Genomic DNA, 26,677 nt, shown 5'->3' on the forward strand with positions numbered 1-26,677 from the left:
TAGTGCGTGAGGAGTGAAGGCGCATCACTTTTGATGATACGTAAGCACTTTCTGTACACTTTTGGTTACTGTAACTTTAAATGAACATGAACACATTTTTTTACAGTATGATGGTTATTTTTCCCCTTTCAATTTTTATTCTTTCCTTTCTATTGTCCTTTAAGCTGGACTCACAAGCTATCACTTTCTACAGGTCTTTTGAAAAAAATAAAAACGTATCCAGGGAGATTTGTCTTTTCCTCCCCCTCAAAATGTTACGGAAATGTGTAAGCCAATTGTTGTTAAAAAGAGGAGTCGCACGACCATTTGCCACAAAAGCAGAAACATACTTCCTCTTGGCCACTACCTCTATAATAATCTTGTTTGTAGATGCCAGTTTCTCTGGTTTTCCCTTCTCTTCTCTGTTTTTTGCAACAGGAATATACCTTCCCTCGGAAATTATTACAGCGAAGTGCTGCATAAATACTTCCGCGGCTCTGTGATTGGCACTCACTGCTTCCCGGTTGTACTCCTTGGCTTGGTCCCTCACACAAACACAGTGCTTAGGTTTTTCTATCATTTCCTGCTTCTCTTCAATTGTCATCATCTCCTTTTTAATTAAACACCTTACCGTTTCCCATGGCTAAGGTCACAGAAAACAACAAAAAGGAGACGCTATAAAATGCGATTAAGGAGATGCGATCAAAACAAATTTTCTGCGGGATGAGGGTACTCTACAGGTTCAACCAAGTTTGTGGAATCAGGCACGTGATGGCGGGAGGTAAAAACTGGACCAAGCTGATAGGGGCGAGCGGTCACGAGCGATCTTGAATGTTCTCTAGTGGTTGTATCGTGGACTGCTCGTGAACTGCTCGTGAGCTGGATTTTCCTTCGTAAAGCAAGCAAGATTTTTGATGAAATAACTTGTGTATCAAAATTCTAGTGTGTGGAGGTGCTCGTATCAAGAGGTACCACTGTAATTTAATCATCACGGCCGCAGGGTGCATTTGTGAGTTGTAGCGCTGAGGCATTGTGAGCCTGCTGCGGCCTTCAAGGCTTGCGAGTGGCTTTGCTTGACATGTTTACCTGCGCATAAGTATAGTAAAAAAAAGAAAAGAAAAACAGTCTTGAATCAATAGAGGACGCACTTGAACGATAGAAAGGAGTATTCCCCTTTAAAGATTTGTTCCATGTGCAAAATGCCATGCATGCTTTCTCTGAACTTCTCTCTATATAAGCAAAGAAATAACAAAGAAAACTTGACTTTTCTGTGACATTTGTGCTTCTTTCCTTCCGTCATGTGAGCGTTTTTTTTTTTTTAATGGCCATCTTCCTCGTTTACCGTCATGTGACTTAACGGCCATTTCCTTCTTCCTACCATCTCCGTCGGCATGGCGGGGCCTCTTGTGCCGCAGTGTTCATGTCGATCGACGTGTGCTGTACCGTGTTTATGTCTATATGGAGAACGTGCAGCGGTCCAAAAGGCACACTGAACCGACAACTGCCCCCCAAATCGTCTTTGATGACCTTATTTCTAATGTTTATCACTCTCTCTCCACAGCAACAAGGGATGGATACTGCCACTTAAAAGATCAATTACCGTATTTTTTCGTGTATGACGCAATTATTTTTTTAACATAAAAAAGAACACAAAGACTGCGTTTGACTACCGTATTTGTGCAATGATAGATCAGTCGAAAAATATTGGATGCAACGGGAATGGAACCTGGGTTGCAGCAGTGAGCAGGCAGAATTCTGACCACTAAACCACCATATAGGTGGCACACGAAAAGGCGTTAAATTTTATTTCATTTTCACTCTATTTTTATCCACAGTACCAGAGATGAATTGTATAGAATGGAGAAAACAGAAACTCGTTATAAAAATAGAGCCCTTTGTATTTATTAAATCTCCCAGGTTACAAAAAGCAGATCTGCCCTAAAAGGATGTGGGAATCAAACAGCAACATTATTAGCGCATAGTGACAATTATGCTAACAGTGCATAATAGTCAAAGTAATGGACAAGAATGAGGGTTCAGGGTCAAAATAACAAACTGGGATCCTAAACGATCTTCTTTGCTGGTGTCCAATAGTCAAGTCAAGTCAAGTATATTTGTATAGCCCTTTATCACAAATACTGTAGTCTCAAAGGGCTGCACAGACCACAGATTATTGCAAATTATTACGCCATCCCCTGATCTAAAACCTACATGAGGGCAAGGAAAAACTCAAAACCTCAACCTGAGGTAAATGTGAAAACAGAATAAACGTATACAGTAACCGTTTATGAATGAATCTATTGTTGTAGTGAAGCCAGATTTAATAATAATGTTTTATGTTCTATAAAAAAAGTTTCCAATATGTTCTCATGTTTTATTTCACTGCCATCATTTCATATTAGTTTAAATTTCGTGTGCCTTATAGTTCTGAAAATACGGTAGATTTAAAACAAAAATAAAATCAAATAAATGTTAAGCCTATTTGAATAAGCGTGCTTTTCATTAAAATTGGAGTTGCACACTTTACTTTTTCAGCCAAAGGTCCCAATGCCACAAGGCCCAATATGTTTCAAACTTCATTTGAAATCCTTTAATAATGATTTTGTCAATGTTTGAGGGATCTACTCTGATACAATGAAAACAAACTCCTTAATATAAAAAAGGGTTGATTTGTATCCCTTTTTTAGCCATTCGTTATTCAGCATCTCTATTAATCGGAAAAGTGAACAGTTTTGCCTCTCATAAGCAGTCATTATGTAAAGCCCTTAAATGCTTATTAACTGCTTCCGCTGTTAGAAACCAGAAACCAAACATGAATGGTTCTATTAACAACAATTTGATATAGCAAAACGATGTATTGACGTTGGGGAATCGGGTCCTTCACATAATGACTGCTTTAAATGTCAACCGTTTCTGTCTTCTGTCTTTCCTCATTGTGTCTAACGCTTATCATCCATCAGTGCTAATATAGTATGTGGAGTTTTCAGACCACTGAGTAGCAGTGCGACCGATGTGCCGCCATTTTTTCTGTATTTTGACAGGAAAAAATGGAATGTTGGATTAATGTTTGGACATTGTGTGCTGTACACCTTTTTTTTCCTTTTCTCCCCTCTTTATGCTCTCCTCAGGGATCTTCTAGGTGGGGCTCGTGATGATTCTGCTGGGTCTGAGAGTCTACAAGCACTGTTTCAACACTGTATCACTAAAACCAAGGGAGTGGCAACAAACAATAATAACAATGCAACCTCTGCAAGGAGAATCGGTAAGGTTTGATTTTCATCCCATCAGTTACAGATTTAATAGGAAATTTAGTGGATTCTCTCAGTATTCTTGTGGAGAGTTCTTTATAAGAATTAATCAGACTTAAAATGACCAATAAATGACCTGCATTTAAATACTCTACTTTGACACAATTGTGTAATTTTGTCATTGTCAAGTTGAATGGGTGTGTCTGGTTTATTAGACTTGTCAAGTCAAATCATGTTTATTTGTATAGCCCTAAATCACAAAGAGTCTTAAAGGGCTGCAAAGACCACCGATTATTGCAAACAACACTATTACTACACCATTCCCTGATCTAAAACCTACATGAGGGCAAGGAAAAACTCAAAAACCTCAGCATGAGGAAAATGAAGAAACCTTGAGAAGATACATGTACATATGTATACATATACATATACATATATATATATATATATATATATATATATATATATATATATATATATATATATATATATATATATATATATATATATATATTTACATATATATATATTTACATATATATATATGTATATGTATATACATGTATATATATATATATATGTATACATATATATATATGTATATGTATATATATGTATATATATATATATATGTATACATATATATATATATACATATATATATATATATATATATACATACATATATATATATATATATATATATATATATATATATATATATATATATATATACATACATATATATATGTATATATATATATATGTATACATATATATATATATATATACATATAAATATATTATATATACATATATATACATTATATATACATATAAATATATATATATATATATATATATATATATATATGTATATGTGTGTGTGTGTGCGTATAAGTGTGCATTGCAAGTATTATTATTATTGTGTATTATTATTATTATAAAAGACCAAGGGTCTAATAATTGACCACTAGATGGCACTGTATTAACTAGCTCAGGATTTCACCATGTAAAATAAATAAAAATTTCTCGACCCATGATTTTTTTTTATAAAAATAAGCATTGGTTTAACAGTTTATCTATTTTTGCCGAGTTTTCAAATCAACGTTTTTTACTGAATGAAAGTTTTTTTTTGTACCACTGGGAGGCACTAAATGGTACACGGCCCTTTTAAGAATTGTTACTCTACATCAAAAAAAAAATGCTAATAATTTGGACATTTTTTTATGAATGAAAGAAAAGGAAATATTTTATGCAATTTTGCTTGCTTTAAGAATATTTTTTGCCAACATACTATTAAATTCAAAGTTTAGTAGACACTCCAAATAAGGACCGAAGACTTTAATGGACTTTTAACATGCAAAATGAAAAAGGAAAGGACCCAAAACTAAAATAATATTGCAATATTTTCTAAAATTCAAAACAAAATTTACAGGGTAATCCTAGGTTCCGTCTGTTAAGAAGTGGTTATAATATATTTGCAATTTTAGAAGCCAGGGATGAGGTGTTCGGGAAATGATAAAAGCAAGGAATAAGTCCTTGTATCCCCACTGCCTTTAGGTGTGTCTCCCTCTCAGACCCAGCGGCCATGTCAGACCAGCACCCACCAGGACGAATCGCTCGGCCGAACGAGAAATAGGCAAACTAAGAAGAACCCCTATCTCTATTTGACCTCCTTGCTGCATCGCAGGCGCTCTGAGGACGACCAGACCGGCATCCTGACCGGGGCCGACTCTGAGGGCCCCAATTATGGGACTCTACGCTAAACTCGCGGGGGAAGGCCAAGCCATTGAACTCGATTCGAGGCCACCTCAACCCCAGCCGCACCACACTCTGATCTTAGTATGGAGCTGATAGCTTTCCTATCATCTCTCGAATGCGGAAGGTTTCGACGTGAACAATAGATTTGTATGGGAGGCCGTTTGAGAAGTAAATCGCACTTGCTCTCACATGTGACATTATACTCTCACACATGCACAACTATACTTTCAAACAGACACAGTCATACCCATGCACAAACAAAAGTATAGTCTCTCCTACACAACCTACTATAACCCCTCACACATATTATCATCATACATACTACATTCACAACACACTACTATGCTTTCAACCACATACTACAATACTCCCAACACACACTACTATAGACTCTCACACACCATTGAAATTGCTATTACTATAAGGGTTTTCACCCTGTGATGTTTCACTTTGGGTATTTCTGGTAACCATGGTGATGCACACTGATCTGTGAGTATATATTGTACAGTTTGACATCAAACTGGAATCGCTCCCAGGGTAGTAGTATGTGTGATAGAGTATAATGGTATATGTGGAAGAGTATATGAGTATTTCTGTTGCGTATGAGAGCATAGTAAAGTCTTTAAGAGTATAGTAATGTGTGTATGACAAAATAGTGGCATGTGCGAGAGAGTATAGTAGTGTGTATGAGAGTATAGTAATATGTGTGAGAGAGTATTGTAGTGTGTCTATGAAAGTATAGTAGTACATGTGAGAATATAGTACTGTGTATGAGAGTATAGTAGTACGTACTGTAAAAGAGAGTACAGTAGTGTTTGTGCACGAGTATGACTATGTCTGTATAGTTGTGCATGTTTGAGAGTATGACAACAACTATCATTTATTTCTCAAACTGGCTCTCATAGGTCTTGCTTTTCCTCATATCATTATAAAAGATATAAAATGTAAATAAATAGGCAAAACAAAGGAGTGAAGCTCCGTTCGATAGTAATAAAAAGTTTTTTTCACTCACACAAAAAGGAGAAAACGGGCGGCTGTCCTTATGTTTTTCCAGTTATACAGTGTACTGTTAAGACCGGTGTGTCCACTCACCGACTTCCCTACAATACAAATAGTGTCAGTAATCAAACACAGGGTTCTTACCACCAAATATACCTCAGAGTTGCTGTACTTCTCGTGGTATACTGTACCTACTTGACCTTTTTTCATATGGAGAAGAAAAAAAAGCTAATAAGGTTTGAATAATGCTATGTGCTCCCTTTTGTTTCCCTGACACGTTAATTAGTGTTTGGTTCTCGCTATTAGCTTGTGTTTATGTAGCGGTACTATCTACTGAGACTGTCTTAACGTGTCGATGTTACAAAGGAGAGTCGCCGACGATTGGAGAGGTTTTAGACGAACAGGGTGACCAATCGTAAAAAGTTTGAGTAAGATGAATTTTGCTTGTGTGTGGCACAAATAGAGGTGCCTTTATTTGCCTTTGCGCTCGTCTTTTTTCTAGCTTAAACTTGCCTTTTCCATCGCCTTCTCTCGTTATTGTTGATGGGGAGGATTACATACTGCTGTTTTTATTTATGTTCTTCTTTTAGTCAGAGCGGTTGCATGACTTGTTTTATTCGTTGGCTTTTTCTAGTTTCGGCTACAGATTTTTGAGTACATGCGGAATGCACAGGGCTACAAAAGGACAAAAAGGCAAATAAATAAACGAATATATAAAAGTTAATGCAGACAGAATGAAGGTGCTGCATGTTAAATAGGAACTTTGCAAGCATAAGAGGCCTCATAAAGCTAGAAAGTGCTAAAAAGCAATGAATAGAATACGGCGGACCCTTGTGAATGAAACGCATTTAAAATATGTTAGTTATTAAAGCTGTTATAGGGTTTTCCTTTACCGTAGAATTAATGATTGAGAAAAACTCACTTTCATTATTCTATAAAAATTGAATGCTAACCAAAACAGCAGCCACAACAAGACTTTGTATACAACAGTATTTTTAGCATTCCAGGGGACTTACCAGTCGTCCCTATACATACAGTACTTGTGAACGTATATTAAATTACAGGAACAGTTAGATTGCATTTCATTAGTTGCTAGCGCTAAGGCTAGCATTGGGTGTTGTGTGTAAACATGTTTATAAAATTGGATATATAGAAACTTGATGTAACTGATGTAAGGGGTTAATGTTAGCAGGGAATTCACTTTCTCAAATATTATATACACGTATTTATATACAACTTAGAAATATGCCATCCTTAAACATTATTTGTTGCTAAAAGCGGAAAATACTAAAGATTATATGCACGTTTTATTTTTGTACTATTTTTTGCCCCCCCCACCCTCCCATATGTATTTGAACTTCAAATGTAGGAAATGTTGTCATCACTATAGGTTGCTGGCAAAGATAGGAAAAAAATCCAAATTCACTCATCACAAAATCATCTTAAAAATTCCAAACTGAAAAAAATCTTGATGGTACTACGGGTTGCTGGCAAAGCTATTGAGACAATCCAAATTCACCCATTCCAAAATCATATTTTAATTCAAAATTTAACAAATAATAATAATAATAATAATAATAATTTCCTTGTATTGTCATTCTGTGTAACAATGTACACAGAACGAAATGTCGATTGCAACTGACCCGTTGTAGCGAGCCGATGCAGCCGCAGCCAACAGAGGGCGCCGCCGACCACTTTTTAAGTCTTAGGAATGACTCGGCCGGGGCGCGAACCACCGACCTCCCAGTCTCAAAGCGGGCGCCTTACCATCTAAATCTACTGCTTATAAGATTTTGAATTACCACTATGTTCTAAAAAAATGTCATAAAAAATCTCAAATCAAATTCAAATTAAATGAAGGGAAATATTGTTTTTTGGTACATTTTTGGTTCAGGTACCTTGTTTTTACCTCAGGTTTTGTTCACTTCAAGTACAGTATATAAATATTATGCAAAAAATACATATATATTACGTAATTAGCAACTAATTACAAAATCTAAATTACATATTTCCGAGGTATTTGTTTTCATTAAAATCTCAGAAATAATGTAGACAATAACAGAAAGAACTCAGACTTTCACACGAATTATTGAATCATTTATACATTATTTTACGGAAGTGCAATAGCAATTTTGTCTCCCTTTTCACTGCAATCATATTAATGTGATTGCTGTTTTAAATAATATAACATTTATAATTCATTCCTTAATTTTAGCCGAGACACCCGCTATCCTGAAGCTGAGCAGGACAGTATATGTTTCCATTTTAGTTTAACATTTTCTTTTATTGTATTAAGGAATTTGGTACAATACTACCACTTAGACGAAAAACAAATACATGCTGGGCCTTATATTGAATGATTTTCTGACTAATATTTTACACACAAAAAGAAAGGCCAAAGATAACACGCCCATAAAAAATCCCAAAAATTATTTTGGCATACATATCAGTCGCAAGGGTCCACTGTATCCAACCACAACTAACACGACTGTTTAAGAAATATGTATCACTTTCTAGCTCCTACTCTGTATGCTTGTTCATTTTTCGGACACTAGCCGATATTGAATGTATTTTTTTCGCTGTACAGGAAATGAATGTTCCGAAGTCGCACTGCATTGACTTACCGCTGACGTTTTTTTTTAAGCTGTTCTGTACTCTTAGGCCCCTTTACAAAGTTTTTCTTTATGCTTTTTCAATCATGCGAATATGAAAGAAATTTGCCTCAGATGAGAGTTGAAATATCACTGTGCTTGAAAGACAGCACCTACACACATCGAAGAGATGGAAATTTAAGTAGAACAAAAAAGAATCTATATTTCTTATGTACTGTACATGTATTTGTAAAGAGAAACTCTGTTTTATGGGAAGACCTTCTAATGAGGATGTACAAAAATGAGACAGATATATAGTATTTGCTTTATTGACTTAAGGTGGAACCATTTTAAGGTGCCTGGTTTTGTCATGCTTTTAGCGCACAAGGTTTTACCCCCAGAAGAGTGAACATAACAATGTTAGCGGCGTATGACCTGTTGCTTCTGCTCGTATATTTTATCTTACAAACGTATTATTCCTTAGACGTAGATTTTCGAGAAACGCTTTCACGCAGACCGAGTTATTCCTGGAACAGAGCTGTGACACTAGGGATGGGTGATTTTATAACATTTAGAAATACTTGATAATTGTATCATTTTACTTACAATTTATCTTACTTTACATACATGTTATGCTTATTTCTATTCTGCAATTTTAAGGAGTTGAGTAATCTGTTATCTGGGTGTCAAACTCATTTAAGCTTTGAGGCTACATGGTAGAAAAAAAAAACACTCTCACGGGGGCCAGACTTGTAAATTAATGACATAAACATGTGCCTTAGCTGTAGGGTTGGGAATTTTTAGGAGGCACAATTAAATCATGATTAAGAGGTATAAGATTTAATTATAAAACAATTGTTGAGGTTTTTTTTTTCCCTTTTACCCTCCCTTCACCAAGATTGAATATCTAAACAATCAAATTAATTTCTGCTACAATTTATTCAACCCGTGGAAACCTATCAAACTGGAAAGTGACTAAAGTAGTACACTAACACATATTTATGTAGAAGTTATTGAATGTTTTAAAAGTATTTCCTCCTTTTATTCATATCTTAATGAAAATGATAACCCAAATTTGGAAAGCTGATACCTGATACCTCTAAGCTGTTTTAAATGTTCTCTGGTTGAAAAATGTAAGTCAGCAAATACAGCTGCAGAGGGTGGATTATTGCTTCACTTTTGCGACATCCAGGCAACATATTTAAAACTGCAGTTCATTGTTTCACATTATATGGCATATCTTTCTCTTGTGCTTCTCTCAGCATCTTCTCGTGGGCCGGTATAAATCTGGTGGCGAACCGTATGTTTGACACCCCTGATCCACTACCTTTTGCTGTCTAATGAAATAGAGCTATGTACTATTGTTTGCTGGAAAATATAGGAAAGAATACAAATTCACCCATCCCTACAACATCATGAATCAGGATATCGCTGAAACTTATTAGAAAAAAATAATAATAATTGGAAAAAAAATCGCTCTCAACACAATAAGGTCTGGAAAGCAGTTATTCTTGGAAAATACCACAATACGGCTCCGATACTACCTCAGAAGCCGGATCGACTCTATACTGGAACAGCCTGACAAGGAAGCTTCTAACTTTCAACTAGCCATCCAAAGCTACTAAACGTTAGCTCCTCGGACAGAAGCTATGTACATTATCTAGCGTTTACGTGCTTGTTAGTGGCTTCTCAGCATTACGACTTGGTGCTACGTTCAAAACGTTGTGGTGCTGTAGAGTAGAAAAAAATACAACTTTTTCTTATTTTTTGGGTGGGGGATGCTTCCCTGGTAACACTAAAGCTGTCTCTTTATCATAGCCGTGTTGAGTACGATGGTGGTAATAGACAATTCTGGAAAAAAAATAGCTGTACACTCTTTTCACACCTCGGGAAAAGAAAATATTACAATTTGTGAATTTCAAATGACCTCAACATGTTAGCGTGTGTGTATGAGTCAGTGCTTCCAAGGTACCCTCTTAAAAATGTAGTGCTGACAACGAGCGCGGACGCTATTAAATTGAGGGAAATGACGAGGAGCTCAGCTATCGAGTCAGCAATTTTTTTTTCTTAAGCACGCCGCTGCAGAGGCATTTTGCCACACCTCCAGTGGCAAATTGAACCTTTCCACGCTGATGTCACAGCATTTTCACACACATTTCTTCAAGGCATTTTAATCAGTGCACATATAAAGCCTGGGATGCAGTTCTTGATAATGAATTTTTTAACCACGCAGAAAAAAAAACATTCAAACATCCCAAAACAATTGGAACACAGCTATTTTAAAGCACTGTTTTTTAAAAATAAGTAAAAAGGTGTGGTTGGCATGAATACGATACAGGCAAACGAATCTTACTGGAAAAGGGGTGGGCAAAGTTTTTGAGTATCGGGCCGCATTGTATGGGTTTTATATTTTGTATCTACCAATTGTCCGGAATCGGATACCTTTAAGTAAATGTAGGCCAGTCTACTCTTTCCCATATAGTTGTTGGCATTTCAAAAGGATAATTCTCGATTTTTTGGCATTTATTGTTTTATTTTTTATTTAGATTTTTTGCACGATCCTGTCATGCAAAAGTAAAAAAAAAAAAAAATAAACAAAATTGTGGTAATTGTTTTAGAATAACAGCAATGCTGTGCATTTACGATTACTCAAACATATGTTAGATTTCCTTTTGTCTGTGTCTACGGCTGTCACAATTAGGAATTTCATACGCTACATTAAACAAATAATCACCAATTACGAATATATTGTCAATTTTTTGCCACTCTGCATTATATGCTACTATGATAATATAAGCTTAATATCACATATACTGTACACCTTAATAAAGAAGAGTAATTCAATGGTTTAAGAAATCAAGTCATTAAATAATCAAGAAATCCTTTTTAACTTAATATTATGTTCTTTTTGTTAAAACAACTGCAAGAGTGCAGGATTTTCAGTCTGTTACCTTTTGAGGAACAATGCACTGGTCAGGTAATGGTCAGGTAACAGGTCGTAAGGTCTTTGACCCAACTCTACAGTAATAAAGTGCAAAATTGAACACAGATGAGAAAAAGAATACCCTAATTTTAACACACAACTCTAAAGTGAATACAGCAGTTGATTAGATAAAACTAAAGGGCAGCAAAGAGACATTTAAGATTTCAACAGATTTAAAGTGAATGCAGCTAAGAGTGACAGAAATGTCTCTTTTCTTTGCTTTAAGTTCTTAGGGCTAAAACAAAGAATTGTACACTGTAAATGGAGGTATGTATGAAAAAGGACGGTAATCACACGTGTTAAAATATGTGTAATACAAAAAATGTTTACAATTAGACGAATATGTCACATTTACGACAGCCCTTTTTCTGTCTATCTATGAATAAACCATTTAATCAAATCGGTTTAGAAAGACATTCAGAATTAAAGCAAGGTGATAAATGATGTCCCTTTTTAAAGCAAAATTTGAGAATATACATTAAAAATACACAAAATGAAATATAGCTAGATCAGTTGTTGTTGTTTTTTTTTCATTAAATTTGATAAATATCTTTATATTAAAAATAAATACAATTTAAAAATCGCAAGTAAAAAAATATATTGCCAACTATTTAAATGTTAGTGACACTCAAGACAAGGGTGGCACCAAATCAACACACTTTCATAAAAAGAACATTTTATTTTACTCTTTTATACGCGCAGCCATTATATTTTCAACATTTTAATTAGACGGGCCGAATGAAAAAGTCCACTTCTGTACTAAAACATCAGAAATGTATTCGGGATTACTCGAAAACTCTTAAAATGCTAGCTGGGTTGTAGTTCTTCAGTTTAACCTACAATACGACACAATTATAGACAACCCAATTGTGAAAACAATGGTGAAAAGAAAAATGGCAGAAAATCTAACGTTTCATTATTGGCGAAGATGCTGTGATGTCACTGGGCGAAGGCTCTCGTAATCCTTGCTGTACTGCACCAGTTAGCCGCATTCGTACACGCCTACACATCCCCTACTCCAAGGAAAGGAATTCGTCTTCCGAGATCTTTTTTTTAATTTCCTCGCATTCTCAAAAAAACAACATGTACAGTGTTTTAAAGAGGGCTGCTTTGGACGTACTGTTAGCTCCGTTGTTTTTGTTTTTGGTCAGAACTTCTCTGCTTCGCTAGCCCCTGTCGGCTTGATATTTAACGATTATTTTCATTATATTAATCTTGCATGTAGGGACAAAACAAAACATTTAGCAATCATTCATGGACATTTGAGCTGGTTGTTGATGGACAGAAAAACCTAGAATAAGATGTAGTATTTTCTATATTCTCTGTTTTTTCAAGTGTACCAGCACTGAGGAACTAGAATGTATTATTATTATTATTGATTATTATTCTTATTATTGTAGGCTACAATAAAAAAGCACTACGTTGTTAACTGTTTTAGCGTCAAATGCTCATCATAATCAAGCAAGCAAGACACGTAGTGCTTCAAAGGAAAGAACATTTTCCATTTTTCATCCATTCACCCGATTCTGTGCTGTGCATCACATGTTTACATTCGGCGTTTGGGTGCAAAATCCACATTTGTAAATATCTCAGTGCAATGAACCGGTTTTATTTACTCTTTCATTGTTCCGCCCTGTCATCAGGTTTAACACGGACCCATTGTGAGCAATTAACTCATACTGTATGGTGCTGTACCAAAGCCTTATGTATGATATTTGTATTACTTTTCTCACCGCTGTCAAGTGGAATCTGTAAAGTAATTTTATGATTCTGTATGCGTGTCGGAGCGATAGTGCGTGTGTGAACGGAAATGAAAAAAGCTACAATGTAAAAAAAAAACATGAAGAAAGAAAACTCACTCTGGCCTGGTTCTGATCCTGGCCTCTTTTAGTGGAGAAAAGGCACTACGGGCAGAGGTTACGGCCGCTTCAGCGCACCATATCAACTCATTTTCACCACATGCCGCGCCTGCAAGAATATGATCACAGTAATGTCACCATGTCATGTCCAACGCTTAGTCCCATAAGAAGTTTTTCTCTCAAATTTTTGTATTTTGATATAATAAAAAAAGATAAAACAGGTCTTCCATGTTGTATTTTGTTCTTATTATGCATTGTTTTTACTGAACTGTTTAATTGGATCGTGAAACAATTTCTATTTCACAGAGAGATGGTTAATATATCAGTCAAAAAAAATAAAGTAAGGTTTAAAACAGCTGAACGCTGCAGAGAGCTCAGACATTAGACCCATAGAGTCCTTTCTGGTCACATGATCGTCTCCCATTCCCACGGCAAGATCACTGTTTCCAAATCTTTATATTGGACATTCAGTGCAATTGATAGGATATATTCTACCGGAAGAGCTGAAAATAATAAAGCTGGTATAATCTCGATGACTGGGATAATTGGAAAATACTATGTCTAATACAACTGGACATCGAGGACGTTGAACACATTTACTTGCTGTTCTTCATCCTCCTATGAGGATTTTTTGCTGATTGACAGACCAGCTAGACGGGTTTCATTCGAGCTAGATTGACTTAGGGCTCTTCTCGTAGAAATAAATGAAATACCAAATCAGGACATAATAAGGGGGTGATGTCAAGACAAAAGATGAAATGAATCAATGAGAAAAAAAAAATCAATTAATGAAAATGAAGTCATGTTTATTTGTATATCCCTTTATCACAATACGTCTCAAAGGGTGACATCTACATAATAATCTACATCTTTATGCTCATTTAGATTGTTTTCTCTTGTGTGATGACAAAATGTGATTTATGTTACGTAAAATGCCTTGTTCTAAAAATTCGATGAGATGACAAGATTAATGTCAAAGAATGTAAAAGAAAATGTGTTTTGATTAAGGGGACAGGACCTAGATGAGCCCCAGCTTTTTCCTGTCAGCCCTTCTTTTCCTCTGTTTTGTCCATTGTTTATCAAAACTGTTGATTTTAAATTCATTATAACCTTGTGTATGATCATCATTGGGGGAAACCCACATATTTAGAGCTAGAAAAGCAAAATTCACACATTAAAAAAATTAAAATTTATTGTCCGAATAAAGGTGCAACACCAGTACCGTGATCAGACATCAGTCTCGGGAGGGCATTTCAAATGCATGGGGATCACAACCATTTTTACCCCCATACATTTTTGCACAGCACTGATGTATGTTAAACATAAACAACAGCAGATCCAGCAATAGCTTACAAAAGGCTTCCTTATTTAAAATAATAGACCGCCCCCTTCCACTTTTTTCCACTTGTGGTTGGTCAATATGCATTTTTTTCGATGGATTCAGTAATGTCGACTTTAACATTTTTAAAAAGACTCCAGTTGACTAACTTTAAAGTTGCTTAATATAAAAATGTTACACAAAACAGTGATATCTACTGTTCAAATAATACACACTGTGCCTTTAATGTTAGTTTGTCCCGTGCAAATTCAATATGGATGCAACTTTAAGGCTATTTAGGTTAATCAATGCGCAAATAATTCATGTTTGTCGGCCCTGCAATATGATTGGCTAGCTACTTCCTGATTTGACCCATGGTAGTATCTACACATCACAGACTATACGTTTCTGCAAATTAGCTATTTCGATTAAACATTTTTTTGCAATCTAACAGCAAAATAATTTATTCAAATTAAAACGTGTAAAGAAGATCGTCACAGTGGATGCACTTAATTCTTGGTGTGCTTCTGCCTTTGGCCAAGTTTCTTAAACCAAAACATGTTCTAAAACGCAATTTCACCGTATATGCCTTTGTCGTGTCATCATACTGTACATCACAAGATTCTGAGTTATATCAAATTGTACATGTTAATTTAAAAGCCATACATGTTTCGTGTTAAAAGTTCCATTCATGTTCAGAAAGTGAAATTATTAAGACTTAATGGAACACAATTTTATTTCAATAGTATAAATATCAAAATTTTAGTGTAATAATATGTAACATATTTTTAGTCAAGTCAAGTCATGTTTATTTGTACAGCCATTAATCACAAGGAGTCTCAAAGGGCTGCACAGACCAGACTATTGCAAACTACAGACTATTATTACACCATCCCCTGATCTAGACCCTACATGAGGGCAAGGAAAAACCTCAGCATGTGGAAAATAAAGAAACCTGCTGCTGAGCCACGGTGACCACAATATAAACTGTTGATTTAGGCGACATGATAATTCAACAAACAAAAGGAAAGGAAAAAAAAAGAAATAAATGCCATGAGTTCATTTTTAACTTTTTCTGATGGGCCCTGTGCCTCGAGATATTTTAATCACTGTGCCTTGGCTCAAAAAAGGTTTGGAAACACTTAGCTTTTGGGGATTTTTAGAAGGTTACACTACCCAGTTAGTGTCTTAAGTCTTTATCATTTGCTCCTATAATTTTATTTATCTAAAAATGTTTTCGTTTTCCTGTTTTTATTTTTTTTTTAATTTTCAGATCTTATCTCATGGAAAAAAATATATCAAATTGAGACCACAATGGTTACTTGAGCTTTTCTTGCAGAAAAACTGACGGGGCCTAAATTGAGTTTGTGACCCCTTGTCTATTGCAATACTTTCGTCCATAGGAAAGTGTAGTTCACAAACTAGACACAGGGTGTAAGTGTTGTCTATTTTGCTCCAAATGACCTCCTGTCTAAAGAACACACTCATTCATCCGGAAAGTAACACACCAACTGCAAGAGGTTAAATACAAAGTATCTTTACAAACATGTATGGCAACTTTTAAGGTAATGTTTAATTTTTGCACACACACACACACATAATTACAGGGAGGTGGAAGAAGGAAAACAACTAGGTTAAAAGAGAATGACCTTTACTCTTTCGTTCTTATTCTCGAGCCCAGAGGCATGCTGGGAAACAAACACAAGAACAAGCATGTGCATACACCTAGACTAGAGTAATCACCTGTTAATCCACTAAATAAACAGTCAAAAGAAGTTAGGGACATTCTCCCATGTTAATGAAAAGGCACTTGCTTGAATATTTGTCAGGTTTAGTTTTGTTTGTAGACTTAATATACTCATGCTCCTTATCTAGATGACCGAAACGGCTCAACTTTAAAAGTGCAACAGAACAATAAGGTAGGAGACACATTTGTAATAAAATGTTTGCAATCATGAAGTTGAAATTGTAACACATTGTCACTGTCATGTAAAAAAAAATATATCTCAATTTTTATCATTTTTCTACCTTCATGGAATGTTCCCAAACGAACTTTGAGGCCAAATTTTTGGGTTGTCTTGAAGGGACAGTGTGTAATATTTGACCACTAGAAAACGATTAAAAGACGGCACTGTTTTCAGCCAATCAGAACGTGAGGCAGACGACAGTCCCACCCCTTTTGTGTCACACAATGCAAGGCATGATGGCAGCTTCACCATCACAACCAACTCAACGTGCATAGGATTGATGGGAACCAAATTTTATTTTTGTGTTTTATTATTATTACGCTGCAATTGGGTCGGTTAGTTTTCAGTGAAAGGAGTTTGTAAGTTACTTGCACTATCTTTGAGTATATCAGGGCACCCTTGTTAGCTTACCTCGCTAGCATATAGAAAAAACACATAAAAGCGAAGGTGGCAGTTTGCAATTAAAGTAAAACTTGTAAATTATGAGATGGATAGGGTGTGGAGTTTGTGATCTGGTGTATTGGGTTTGTGAGTCTCCTGATGTTGTTTCCATATGTTCCTCGCTGTAGACTGGGACAAATCTAAATTTATTCAATCCACACCACTCATTTCAGGGATTTTTTGTCCTGGGTCACTCATTTGTATATCCTCCATATACTGTTATCGTTAACAAATATAAATCTATTTCAATGTGTTGTTGGTACGGAGCTTCTGACTCCCTCATAGATCGCCAACATTTTGCATCCACCCTTAAAAGGTTATTAACGTCTTTGGATTTCTTGATGCCATAAATATAACTCTGTATAATATAATTGAGACCGTTTTCCACTGTCTTTTGGGATAAGTTTGCATAATAAGCAAGACATTATACGGCTATGCTATCAGGAATAGCGACTAGAGCAGGGGTCAGGAACTTATGGCTCGCTAGCCAGATATGGCTCTTTCTATGAGTACCCATGGCTCAGAGACAAATTTAATTGCATGCAAATTTTCTCCATTTCGTTCAAAACTTGAGCCATTAATCCTGTACTGACACACGCAAAACCAAACCAAAGCTGATTCCACATGCAGTACTTTTCAGAATATATAGGGCACATTTTCACTACGATTTACAGCCAAGGTGCCACACAAAATAAAACTCGTTTTGGCTGTACAACGCTAAAGAATCCTTTATATAAAAGCTCACTATATAATCTGTTTTCAGTGTTCGGATACTTTTTGATGAAACCACGGAACAAATTGTAAATATGCGAAAACACCGGAAGAGAACTTAGTTATTTGATTGGATGAGTGGGAGGGATGGGTGGAGCTATGCAAAAAGTGCAAGCACTCCCTCCCATCTCTCGCCCTACTCCGTCTGCGACAAAAGTAAGCACATCAGGCTCCCTGTTCTCAGAATGCTGTGACCTTTTTACAAAATAAATGCTTGCATCTGGTTTTGAAACCAATATGTTGGAAAAAAAGGGTCAAAATGAGTTTAACCGATCTTGAGTAATTGCAAGAAAGAGACAAGTTTAAAGTGGCATGTTTGTTGATTTTGGGACACGGGCTCTGGCATTATTTTCTTTTCATAATCTTTATCAAATCATCAAAAATAAATGTGCTGAAGACTAAGCTTTTGTCTGGGGCGCGGGTTTAGCAATTTAGTAAATTTGTCTCACATTATATGGTGTGGCTCTTTCCCAAAATAAAATTAACATATTTTGCTTTTATGGCTCTTTGAGTCAAAAAGGTTCCCGACCCCTGGACTAGAGAGTTGCTCGCGGTGTTTAGGCTGCTGGATTTTCTCTGCATGGATAGCGTAACTATGTTAGGCATGGGTTAGCGCATTCTGTTGACCTAATACAACTGAAAAAAAGTCCTAAAAAGAAAAAGAAGGAACTAAAACTAGAGATTCAAAGTGACCAAAATGCACACATTTTTTTTGCCTGCCCTTTTGGAAACTTTGAGTAGCAAGATGGTGAACTTTCATGTCAGCTTCCTCTAGGTGAGCCTCATTTTATACAGAAAACTACACATTTCTTCACCTGTTCAAAAAGTGCATATTTTATAATAGGTAAGGTAGTTTTGCTTATTTTTTTTAATTCAATGTATGTTTTAATTTTTTATTTAATTCAATTTTATTACTATTAGAAGCCGCTAAATAATACACACTGTCCCTTTAAGCATAATAATGACCAGTTAACCTCAACCACAATACTAAACACACTGTAAATTTGCTTATTGTTCAAATCATGGTGCTTTTTTAATTAGTGTTTTCTTTACCGCTAGGAGACGCTAAAGAATACAAAATGACCGTTATAATACAGGTTGGGGGGTTGTTATGGAAAACAGGGTACAATTTACAGTAGGGTATATAAATATTAAATTGAGGAAAAGAAGTAAAATCTACAAAAATGGAGAAAGGTTTTTTTTACCACTACAGCAACGATAATGTTAGCATATCCCTTGTCTTTACCAAAATGTATTACAGATTATATTTTCCCATTAAATTCACATTTATATTTTAAAGTTCTCACCAACTTACAGGCATATAAAGGTGTTTCTTTTCAAAAAACGTCCGTAGAAAGCAATAAAAGAAAAACCCGTCGGGCAATTAAAGGCAACCATCTGACATCCGGGTTCTAAATAAATGGAGCTTGTCCTTTTCTAATTACCCTAGCAACAGGTATCATTGGCGTCACGTGACTCCAGGAGCAGCGTACCTGTCATCCGTTAGCTAGCTATTTGTATTTAGTTGTAATTAAATAATAAAAAGTAGTATTTAATACTTGATGAAAAGGTAGCAACACCAATTTGTGTGTTAAAATATGTGGTTTTAATAAGAATGACATAAAAAACGATTTTACCAATTTGAAAACTAGGGCGGGTGTTAGCATTAGCATTACCTCCCACCTACACTCGCTAACTTACATAAACGTGCACGCTCGTGCTGGATAAAAGGTAGGCGTTTTGAGCAAAATGATGTGAATTTTTATTGCGAAACATGATTTCCCCCCACGCACAATACCACTTGTACTTCTCATGGCAGCTTGCAGTGACTCGGCGTGGGAAACACCACCCGCGCAACCGCCATCTATTCGCGGCGCGCGCACGGAGGCGGTGTCATGCGCGCTCCCGCGTCAGAGTGCAGCCAGCGAAGCGTTCTCAGAGAAGAGCTCTAACAGGAGCTCTGCGGTTTTTCTTTTCTTATTTTATTCATTTCGATTTTGGACGTTCATCACAGAGGTCCGGAATAGTCGTGTGCTCGCTGACTGTCGATGCAGTGCCATGCCGACAACATGCTGGCGGATGCCGAGGATGTGCTCCCATCGGCGGCTTAGAACAGCGGAGGACACCCGGCCGCAGCAGGTAAAAAGACGCACTATCCAAGCCGCCCTTTTATCCTTCCATCATGACATCACGTTGCACATATTGTACTGAACGATCGATGTAATTTTCTTGCTGCTTTAAAGCAGTAACAACAGCAAAGTGTGGCAATGGTGGTGGGTGGGGAGGACACATCCAGCTGTTGCGTGTGTGTATGTGCTGCTCCAGGTCAGAGTCCACCTTGGGAGAAGTTACCCCAGTTAGCTGCTAACGACTTCTGAGGCAATATAATGCAACACCTTTTCTGTAAATGTGTGATTTTTTTATTGTTTGTTTGCAGTGTGTGGGCAAGTGTTGGTTTTAAAAGGGACAGCAGGGCTTTCTGGTGTCGTTAACCGTCTTGAAAAACTCTGCTAGGATATTAGTACAACTTACTGGCTGTGCACATGCAACAGGATTTACATTTTTGAAGTACGACATGTTTTTGCCTCGTGACTAGCAATGTCAGTAACAAGTCAAGTCACATTTATTTATATAGCCCTTAATCACAAAAATGTCTCAAAGGACTGCACAGGATTACAATTACAAAATTACACAATTACCTGATCTTAAACCAGCATGCGGGCAAGGAACAACTCAAAAACCTCAGTGTGAGGAGAAAAGAGAAACCTTGAGAAAGGACCTCACATGTGGTGTTCCCCCTTCCAGGATTGCCCAGGGTGAATTACAATTAGCATTACTGCTCACTTAATAGTAAACATTAGGTAAGATGTTGAAAATGTCCGGAAAGTGCATGACATCAGCGACACCCCCAGCCTGCAATCCAGTCCAGAAAGTCTATGACGGCCACGACGCTGCCTCCCATCTCTGCCAGCTGGTAAATGCAGGGGTTGACATGCTGCAGGTCATACGCTGGTCCGCTGACCCATCCCAAATCATCCTTTTCCTTCGTATCAGCCAGGCAGGCGTCGGAAAAAGACAGGACAAAACAGAATATGAGGTGGGCATCAATCATACGCTTTGGAATAGAAGTGTGTCTTAAGCCTCGATTTAAAAACTTCCGTTGAGGTTGCAGATCTTATCTAGGACAACACAAAATATAAGTCCTCACAAAAATAAACAAGAAAGCACAGAAAATGCATTTTTCATTTCATTCATGCTTTGAAATTGCAATAGAAGTCCGAAAAGTTGCAATTAGTTTTTTTTTTTTTCAAAATCTTGAAGCCTTACTAGCCACTACTGTTATTGTTAGCTACTTCCTGTAAATAAGGCTTGCTTTTGCAAAGGCCTTTTCGATAGTTTCTCATGCTAGCCACTAAAGTTAGTTGCTCACACCAGCTCTGACCAACTCCAGCCATAGGATTCTTTCAGACACTCCGGGTGTACTAAGTTGTTTTTGTCTTTTGTTGTCCTTGTCGGGCATTAACACCAGCTTTTAAGTCCAGTTGCTGGTGTAAATGTATATGTATATTTGCAAATGTTGCACAGTGGCATCCTTCAGGTTTCCGTAGTGTTTCTTTATCCAGTACACACGCTTCAGCTTCATCAAGATACAGCGACCTCTAGTAGTGAATTGTTACACACTGTAATTTTAAATTCTTGTTTTTGGCTTCTCGATTACAAAGATACAAATTTATAATTGTGTATCATAAAATTTAGACTATTGCAAATATCAGCCTTTGAAAAATAAACATTAACATTTAGTTGTCAAATGTTCAGGGTAACACTATAGATTCCTTCATTTATATATATATATATATATATATATATATACAGTGGAACCTCGGTTCTCGACCATAATCCTTTCCAGAACCCTGTTCGAAAACCGATTTGTTCGATCACCGAAATCATTTTTCCCATTAAAAATAATGTAAATTGTTTTAATCCGTTCGAACACCCTGAATGTTTACCTTGAATGTTTATCATAAACATAAAGCTAACCCAGGCCAATCGTACGGTCCGTGTTCTCGAAATCTTCCGTACGAAAGATTCCGCTAACATGAACGTGTAAAAATAAAAAAATAAAGTCGTTTACAAGTCATTTAGCACCCGGGTCTCCACAACAAGTGGTGAGCGATTCATTGGAAAGGGGGCTCCGTTCCAACACCCTCAATGTTGGGCTCCGTTCCAACACCCTGAATGTTTAACGTAAACTTAAAGCTAACCCAGGCTAATCGTACGTTCGGGTTATCGTAATCTTATGAATAGGATTTCTTACCTTTTTGGTGGTCAGCAGAAGGCGCTCGCACACCTCCTTCATATTTGGCTATTATTTCTTTCTTAAATGCAATAGTTGTACGCACTACTTTTCTTTTTTCACCTGTAGCAACTTTGCTGCTTGCACTGACTTTCTTCGGAGGCATAATAAGGGGCTAAAACACCCGTACGCCGCTCAGCATCGCACCCTAGCGTACGCACTCACGCATTACCGGCGTTCGAACTTTTTTGACCGAAAAAGCGAAGCAAGAATTTCTCGAAATTTTTGGTCGGACACCGATTTGTTCGAACTGAGAGGCGTTCAAAAAGCGAGGTTCCACTGTGTATATACAGGGATCAGAATTTTCCGCGGATCCGCGGATTTCCGCTGTTTTTGAACCCCAAAGGCATTCCGACTTTTTCTCTTGCGTAGCAAACAAATTCAAAATCCGACTGTCTCACTCTTTCCTTTATTGCTCTGGCGCACCCTGGCGGCCGTTAGAAAAATTGGCCGCATTGTCGCACAAGCTGCAGGGACTGAACTGCATTTGAACTTATCTTGCAGTATTTACAAAAAAATCAGTTATGTGGGCAAATTATTTTAATCTTCTAAAAATGTTACTTAAATGATAAATATAAGCATGGTTTTGGACAAGTAAATTGCCTAAAACCCAGGTTTGGGGGGGGGGTTGCGTTGGGGGGGGGCTCCGCCCGGGTTTATTCCTGGACGCTGGCTATTTCAGCTGAAAATGAAAATCTCCATTCTTATCCCTGTATATATGAATATATATAATATAAAGAGCCTCAAACCTTTGATGAGCTACACACCATTAAATGTGGAAAATATGACTATTTCTAGAGAATCACTCACTTAAATGTTAACATTAGCAGACAAATTGCAAAGTTTACAAATTGCTCAACTGTAAACACGCTGACGAAAAATTAAAAGCTTATTCAGTGCATTGTTGCACCGTAGGATGCAGTTTTATAGGCTGCTGGTTTCCATGGCAACCACTCCCGTCCATACCGACAGCCTCAGACTGTGGATGAGGTGGCGTAGGAACCTTTTGACTTTCTCAGATCAGCCCAAGGCAACATTTTAGCCCCTTCTTCCTTCTCTTTAACCATTCTGGAGGTGGTATGGAGATTGGTACGGTCACATAATCTCTCAATCTGCCAGATTAACTTGATGTCGTCTCACACGGCGGTTCAATCTCCTCGCCGTCAAACCAGGGCCAGAGTGCACGGCGCTTAAGCGGGCTGTGATTAAATCACGGACAATAAAGCTACAAATATTTAATCAACACGCCCGTCTCTCACCCGGGGTGACGATTTAATCCCAGACCCCACCACTACGTTCTAAAAATAGAAGACAAAGGCAACTTTTATGAACATCTCTTGTTGTTTAGTACAACGATTACACCAACATGCAGTATTAATGGCTACGTTTTCACAGTGGGGTATAACAGGAAAAAAAGGAATATATATTAGTGACTAATCGGACTCATCTCTTTATGTTTACTCCGGGAAAATATGTAGGCAGCCATTTATCCAGTCAAGACAGGAGCAGCTGAAGCATGTTTCATAAACAGCCCGCATAGAGTAGGCTTGTCCCATTTTTTTTGCCATGTAGGCCATCAGATAGAAACGTCTTCTAGCGGCTTAAATTAAAAACAACAAAAACTCCTTTCATGTTTTGGCGCCTCAAATAAAACCATACCTCAGTGTGTTCTTCGTTTGACTTATTCTTTTCTTATTAAACATTAGCCAGGTGATTGGCTTCGACCTCAGGGAATGTGTTTCTTTGAGTCAGGGATGTTCTGGTATCAAGGATCGATTTATTTTCCCTTAAAGAAATCCAATCCAAAACTTGTACATATTACTTATAAATCGTAATACCCTTTTTTTTCTATCATTTTTATTTTTTTTACCGTAAATTCCGGGCTATAGAGCGCACCTGATTATTAGCCACACCCACCACTATTTGAGTGATTTGATACTTTTGTACTTACACAAGCCGCACCCATGTATAAGCCGCAGGCGCCTGCATTTAAGCTTGCGATACAGTCACAAGTTTAACGCGGGCCAGGCTGTAGGGTCAACAATTGTAACTTCATAGATAGTATACAAATCCGGAACCAAAGTTGACATCACAAATAGAAAATGATACCCGTAATAAGGTATGATGCAGACTTGTAAAGTCGGGGTCCCAATGAAAGTAATCCAAGGAAACAAAATGTGTATTTCCAAAGTTAAGGGTGGGAAAAATGTATATCCACTATTGTCCGCTGCGACAACAGACAGATCTACCGGTAACTCAGCTTTACCACATTTCCTATCAGCCCGCGTTTGCTCCGCCCCTTATTTTTGATTCGTCCGTAGAACACATAACAGAATAAATCTCTAAAATAAATAAATTACAAAAATATACAGTTGCAAATACATATTATACATGGTTACACATATTTACGAGGAAAGACGGTACACCGAGAGAGTTTTCAAAGTTTTAATAATAATAATATAACTTTCATCCCAAACCGTGCCTTTGAAAGGTACCAACACGCGAGTAGGATCACGCTCGCAATGTATCAAGCATACATGTGAAGAATGAGAATGAGGTAGATCTTCTTCAACTTCCGTCTCATAACTATCGCTAGCAAGGTCATCTTCCTCAATATCGGAACGTATCTTAACTTTACAGAATATATATGCCAAAACTTAGAGATTGCAGCCTTACTTTATGCACATATTCTACTGGTCTTAATCTTACCTTTTAAACTCCTGCGCCGCTGGTGACCGTTAGAAAAATTCCATAAATTAGCCGCCTCACTGAATAAGCCACAGGGCTGAACATTTGGGGAAAAAGTAGCGGCTTATAGTCCGGAATTTACGGTACATGTTTTTCGTGGAGTGCCTTGTCTAATTGTGTTCAAAAAACAATGTACACTATGTCATAATCAATAAGCATCAAGACAATTCTATTCTTTTCTCTTTTATAAGCACCAACACTGACACATTTGCTCCACTTCTTGTTTACTCTCATAATTGCCTCCATTTTGAAAGTTTTGTTTGTTGAACAAGCAACTTTTTTTCTTTTTTTTTTGGCGCTTCCTCGCTTCCACACAATTAACTTGCTGTTACCAAAATAAATAGGCACCCGCCGTATGAATTCCACTGTTCCGCATGACACATTGATAAAATGCTAGTTAAATTGCTTAAACTTTAACTTAGAAGTCTAAAACCAGCATCTTATGACCATATTTAATAATTAACTTTTTGGTTGACACAAATAATCTGATCGGTAAGGAATTGGGTTTTGACCGTTCCACACAGCCGTGGTATCGGTATCTGATTAGTGTAAGACCTCACACAAACAAAACAGGCAAAAGTCAGCAGCATTCAGGATGAGGTAGGGAATAAGCTAACCCAAGAAAACGACCTAATGAATAGATGGACTGTATACTGCTCCAAACTCGACAACAACCTGACAGAGGAAAACCCTGAGGTCCTTATGAGTTCAGGCCCGGGGGAAAGTGATAACTTTTCTATCCTCCAAGTAGAGGCAGCAATTACCTCACTGAAGAACGGAAAGTCTCCAGGAATTGATAACAATCCCATCAGAAATCTTATCAAACCATAGACATTTTGACAAATATTTGCAGAATGATTTGGCAAACAGGACAGTGGCAATCTGCATGGTCAAAATCGCTAGTGACTATGCTACCAAAGAAAGGAAACATCCATCTACGCTCCAATTCCAGAACCATCAGTCTCATCAGCCATGTGAGTAAAAGGTATACTAAAGGTTCTACGGAACAGACTGAATCTGCAGGCTGAAAACATTCTAGCTGAGGCACAGACAGGTTTCAGGGAGGTAGGGAGCACCACAGAACCGATTTTTAATCTGTTCATATGTAAAAAGTTTCAACAACATCAGAGAAACCCCATGGACGTCTTCGTGGATTTCAATAAGGCGTTTTATAGAGTATGGCAAGCCAATGCCAACAATGGTGTACTGTTCATTAGTACCATTGGAGAATGGTTTGAACCACAGTCGGTGTGAGACAAGGCTGCATTCTCTCTCCAAAGTAAATATCTTCAGGGTTCATACAAGTCCTTGAAATCCTTGAAAATGCTTGCATTTTAATGTTGTTTTCAAGGTCAAGAAAATGCTTGAATTTGGGATAAAGTGCTTGAAAATGCTTGAAATTGTTGCCATAAAAAAAATAACATCCACAAATTCCAGTATACTGTCATTATGGCATTGTCATGTGAAGCGTCACATTATCCACCAAATTATTTATTATTTTATTATTTATTATAATTGATTATTAGTAATGTCATATGCTTTTCAGGGATTCCTGAAAAACGCATAAAATATAAATTGAAATATTCACAGATCTACCAAAAAATTCTAAAATACAAAAAACAATTTTAGCTTTGTACACACTGAACCGATTTGAT

At 36.9% G+C, this 26,677-nt stretch overlaps 2 protein-coding genes across 5 annotated transcripts in view; both read left to right on the forward strand.

Annotated features, from left to right (window-relative positions):
• igsf9ba (immunoglobulin superfamily, member 9Ba) overlaps nt 1–13,646 on the forward strand; it is a 130,068-nt gene extending 116,422 nt beyond the window's left edge. For 3 of the 4 annotated variants that reach the window (XM_088345384.1, XM_088345386.1, XM_088345385.1), the window contains 2 exons: nt 3,108–3,241; nt 4,791–13,646. In XM_088345384.1, the coding sequence (XP_088201510.1) occupies nt 3,108–3,241; nt 4,791–4,996 (340 nt within the window). In that variant the 3' untranslated portion in view covers nt 4,997–13,646. Of the gene's footprint in view, nt 1–3,107; nt 3,242–4,790 lie in introns of those variants that run through there. The other variant, XM_088345387.1, reaches the window with a different exon arrangement.
• A 6,206-nt stretch (nt 13,647–19,852) lies between these two features.
• The window catches only part of arhgap32a (Rho GTPase activating protein 32a), a 58,157-nt gene continuing 51,332 nt past the window's right edge, over nt 19,853–26,677 (forward strand). The window contains exon 1 of the mRNA XM_088346206.1: nt 19,853–20,059. The gene's annotated coding sequence lies outside the window, so the exon portion shown is untranslated. The remainder of the gene's footprint in view (nt 20,060–26,677) is intronic.

The sequence above is a fragment of the Urocampus carinirostris genome, chromosome 10 (assembly GCF_059441175.1).
Source record: "Urocampus carinirostris isolate Australia breed hairy pipefish chromosome 10, RoL_Ucar_1.0, whole genome shotgun sequence".
NCBI lineage: Eukaryota > Metazoa > Chordata > Actinopteri > Syngnathiformes > Syngnathidae > Urocampus > Urocampus carinirostris.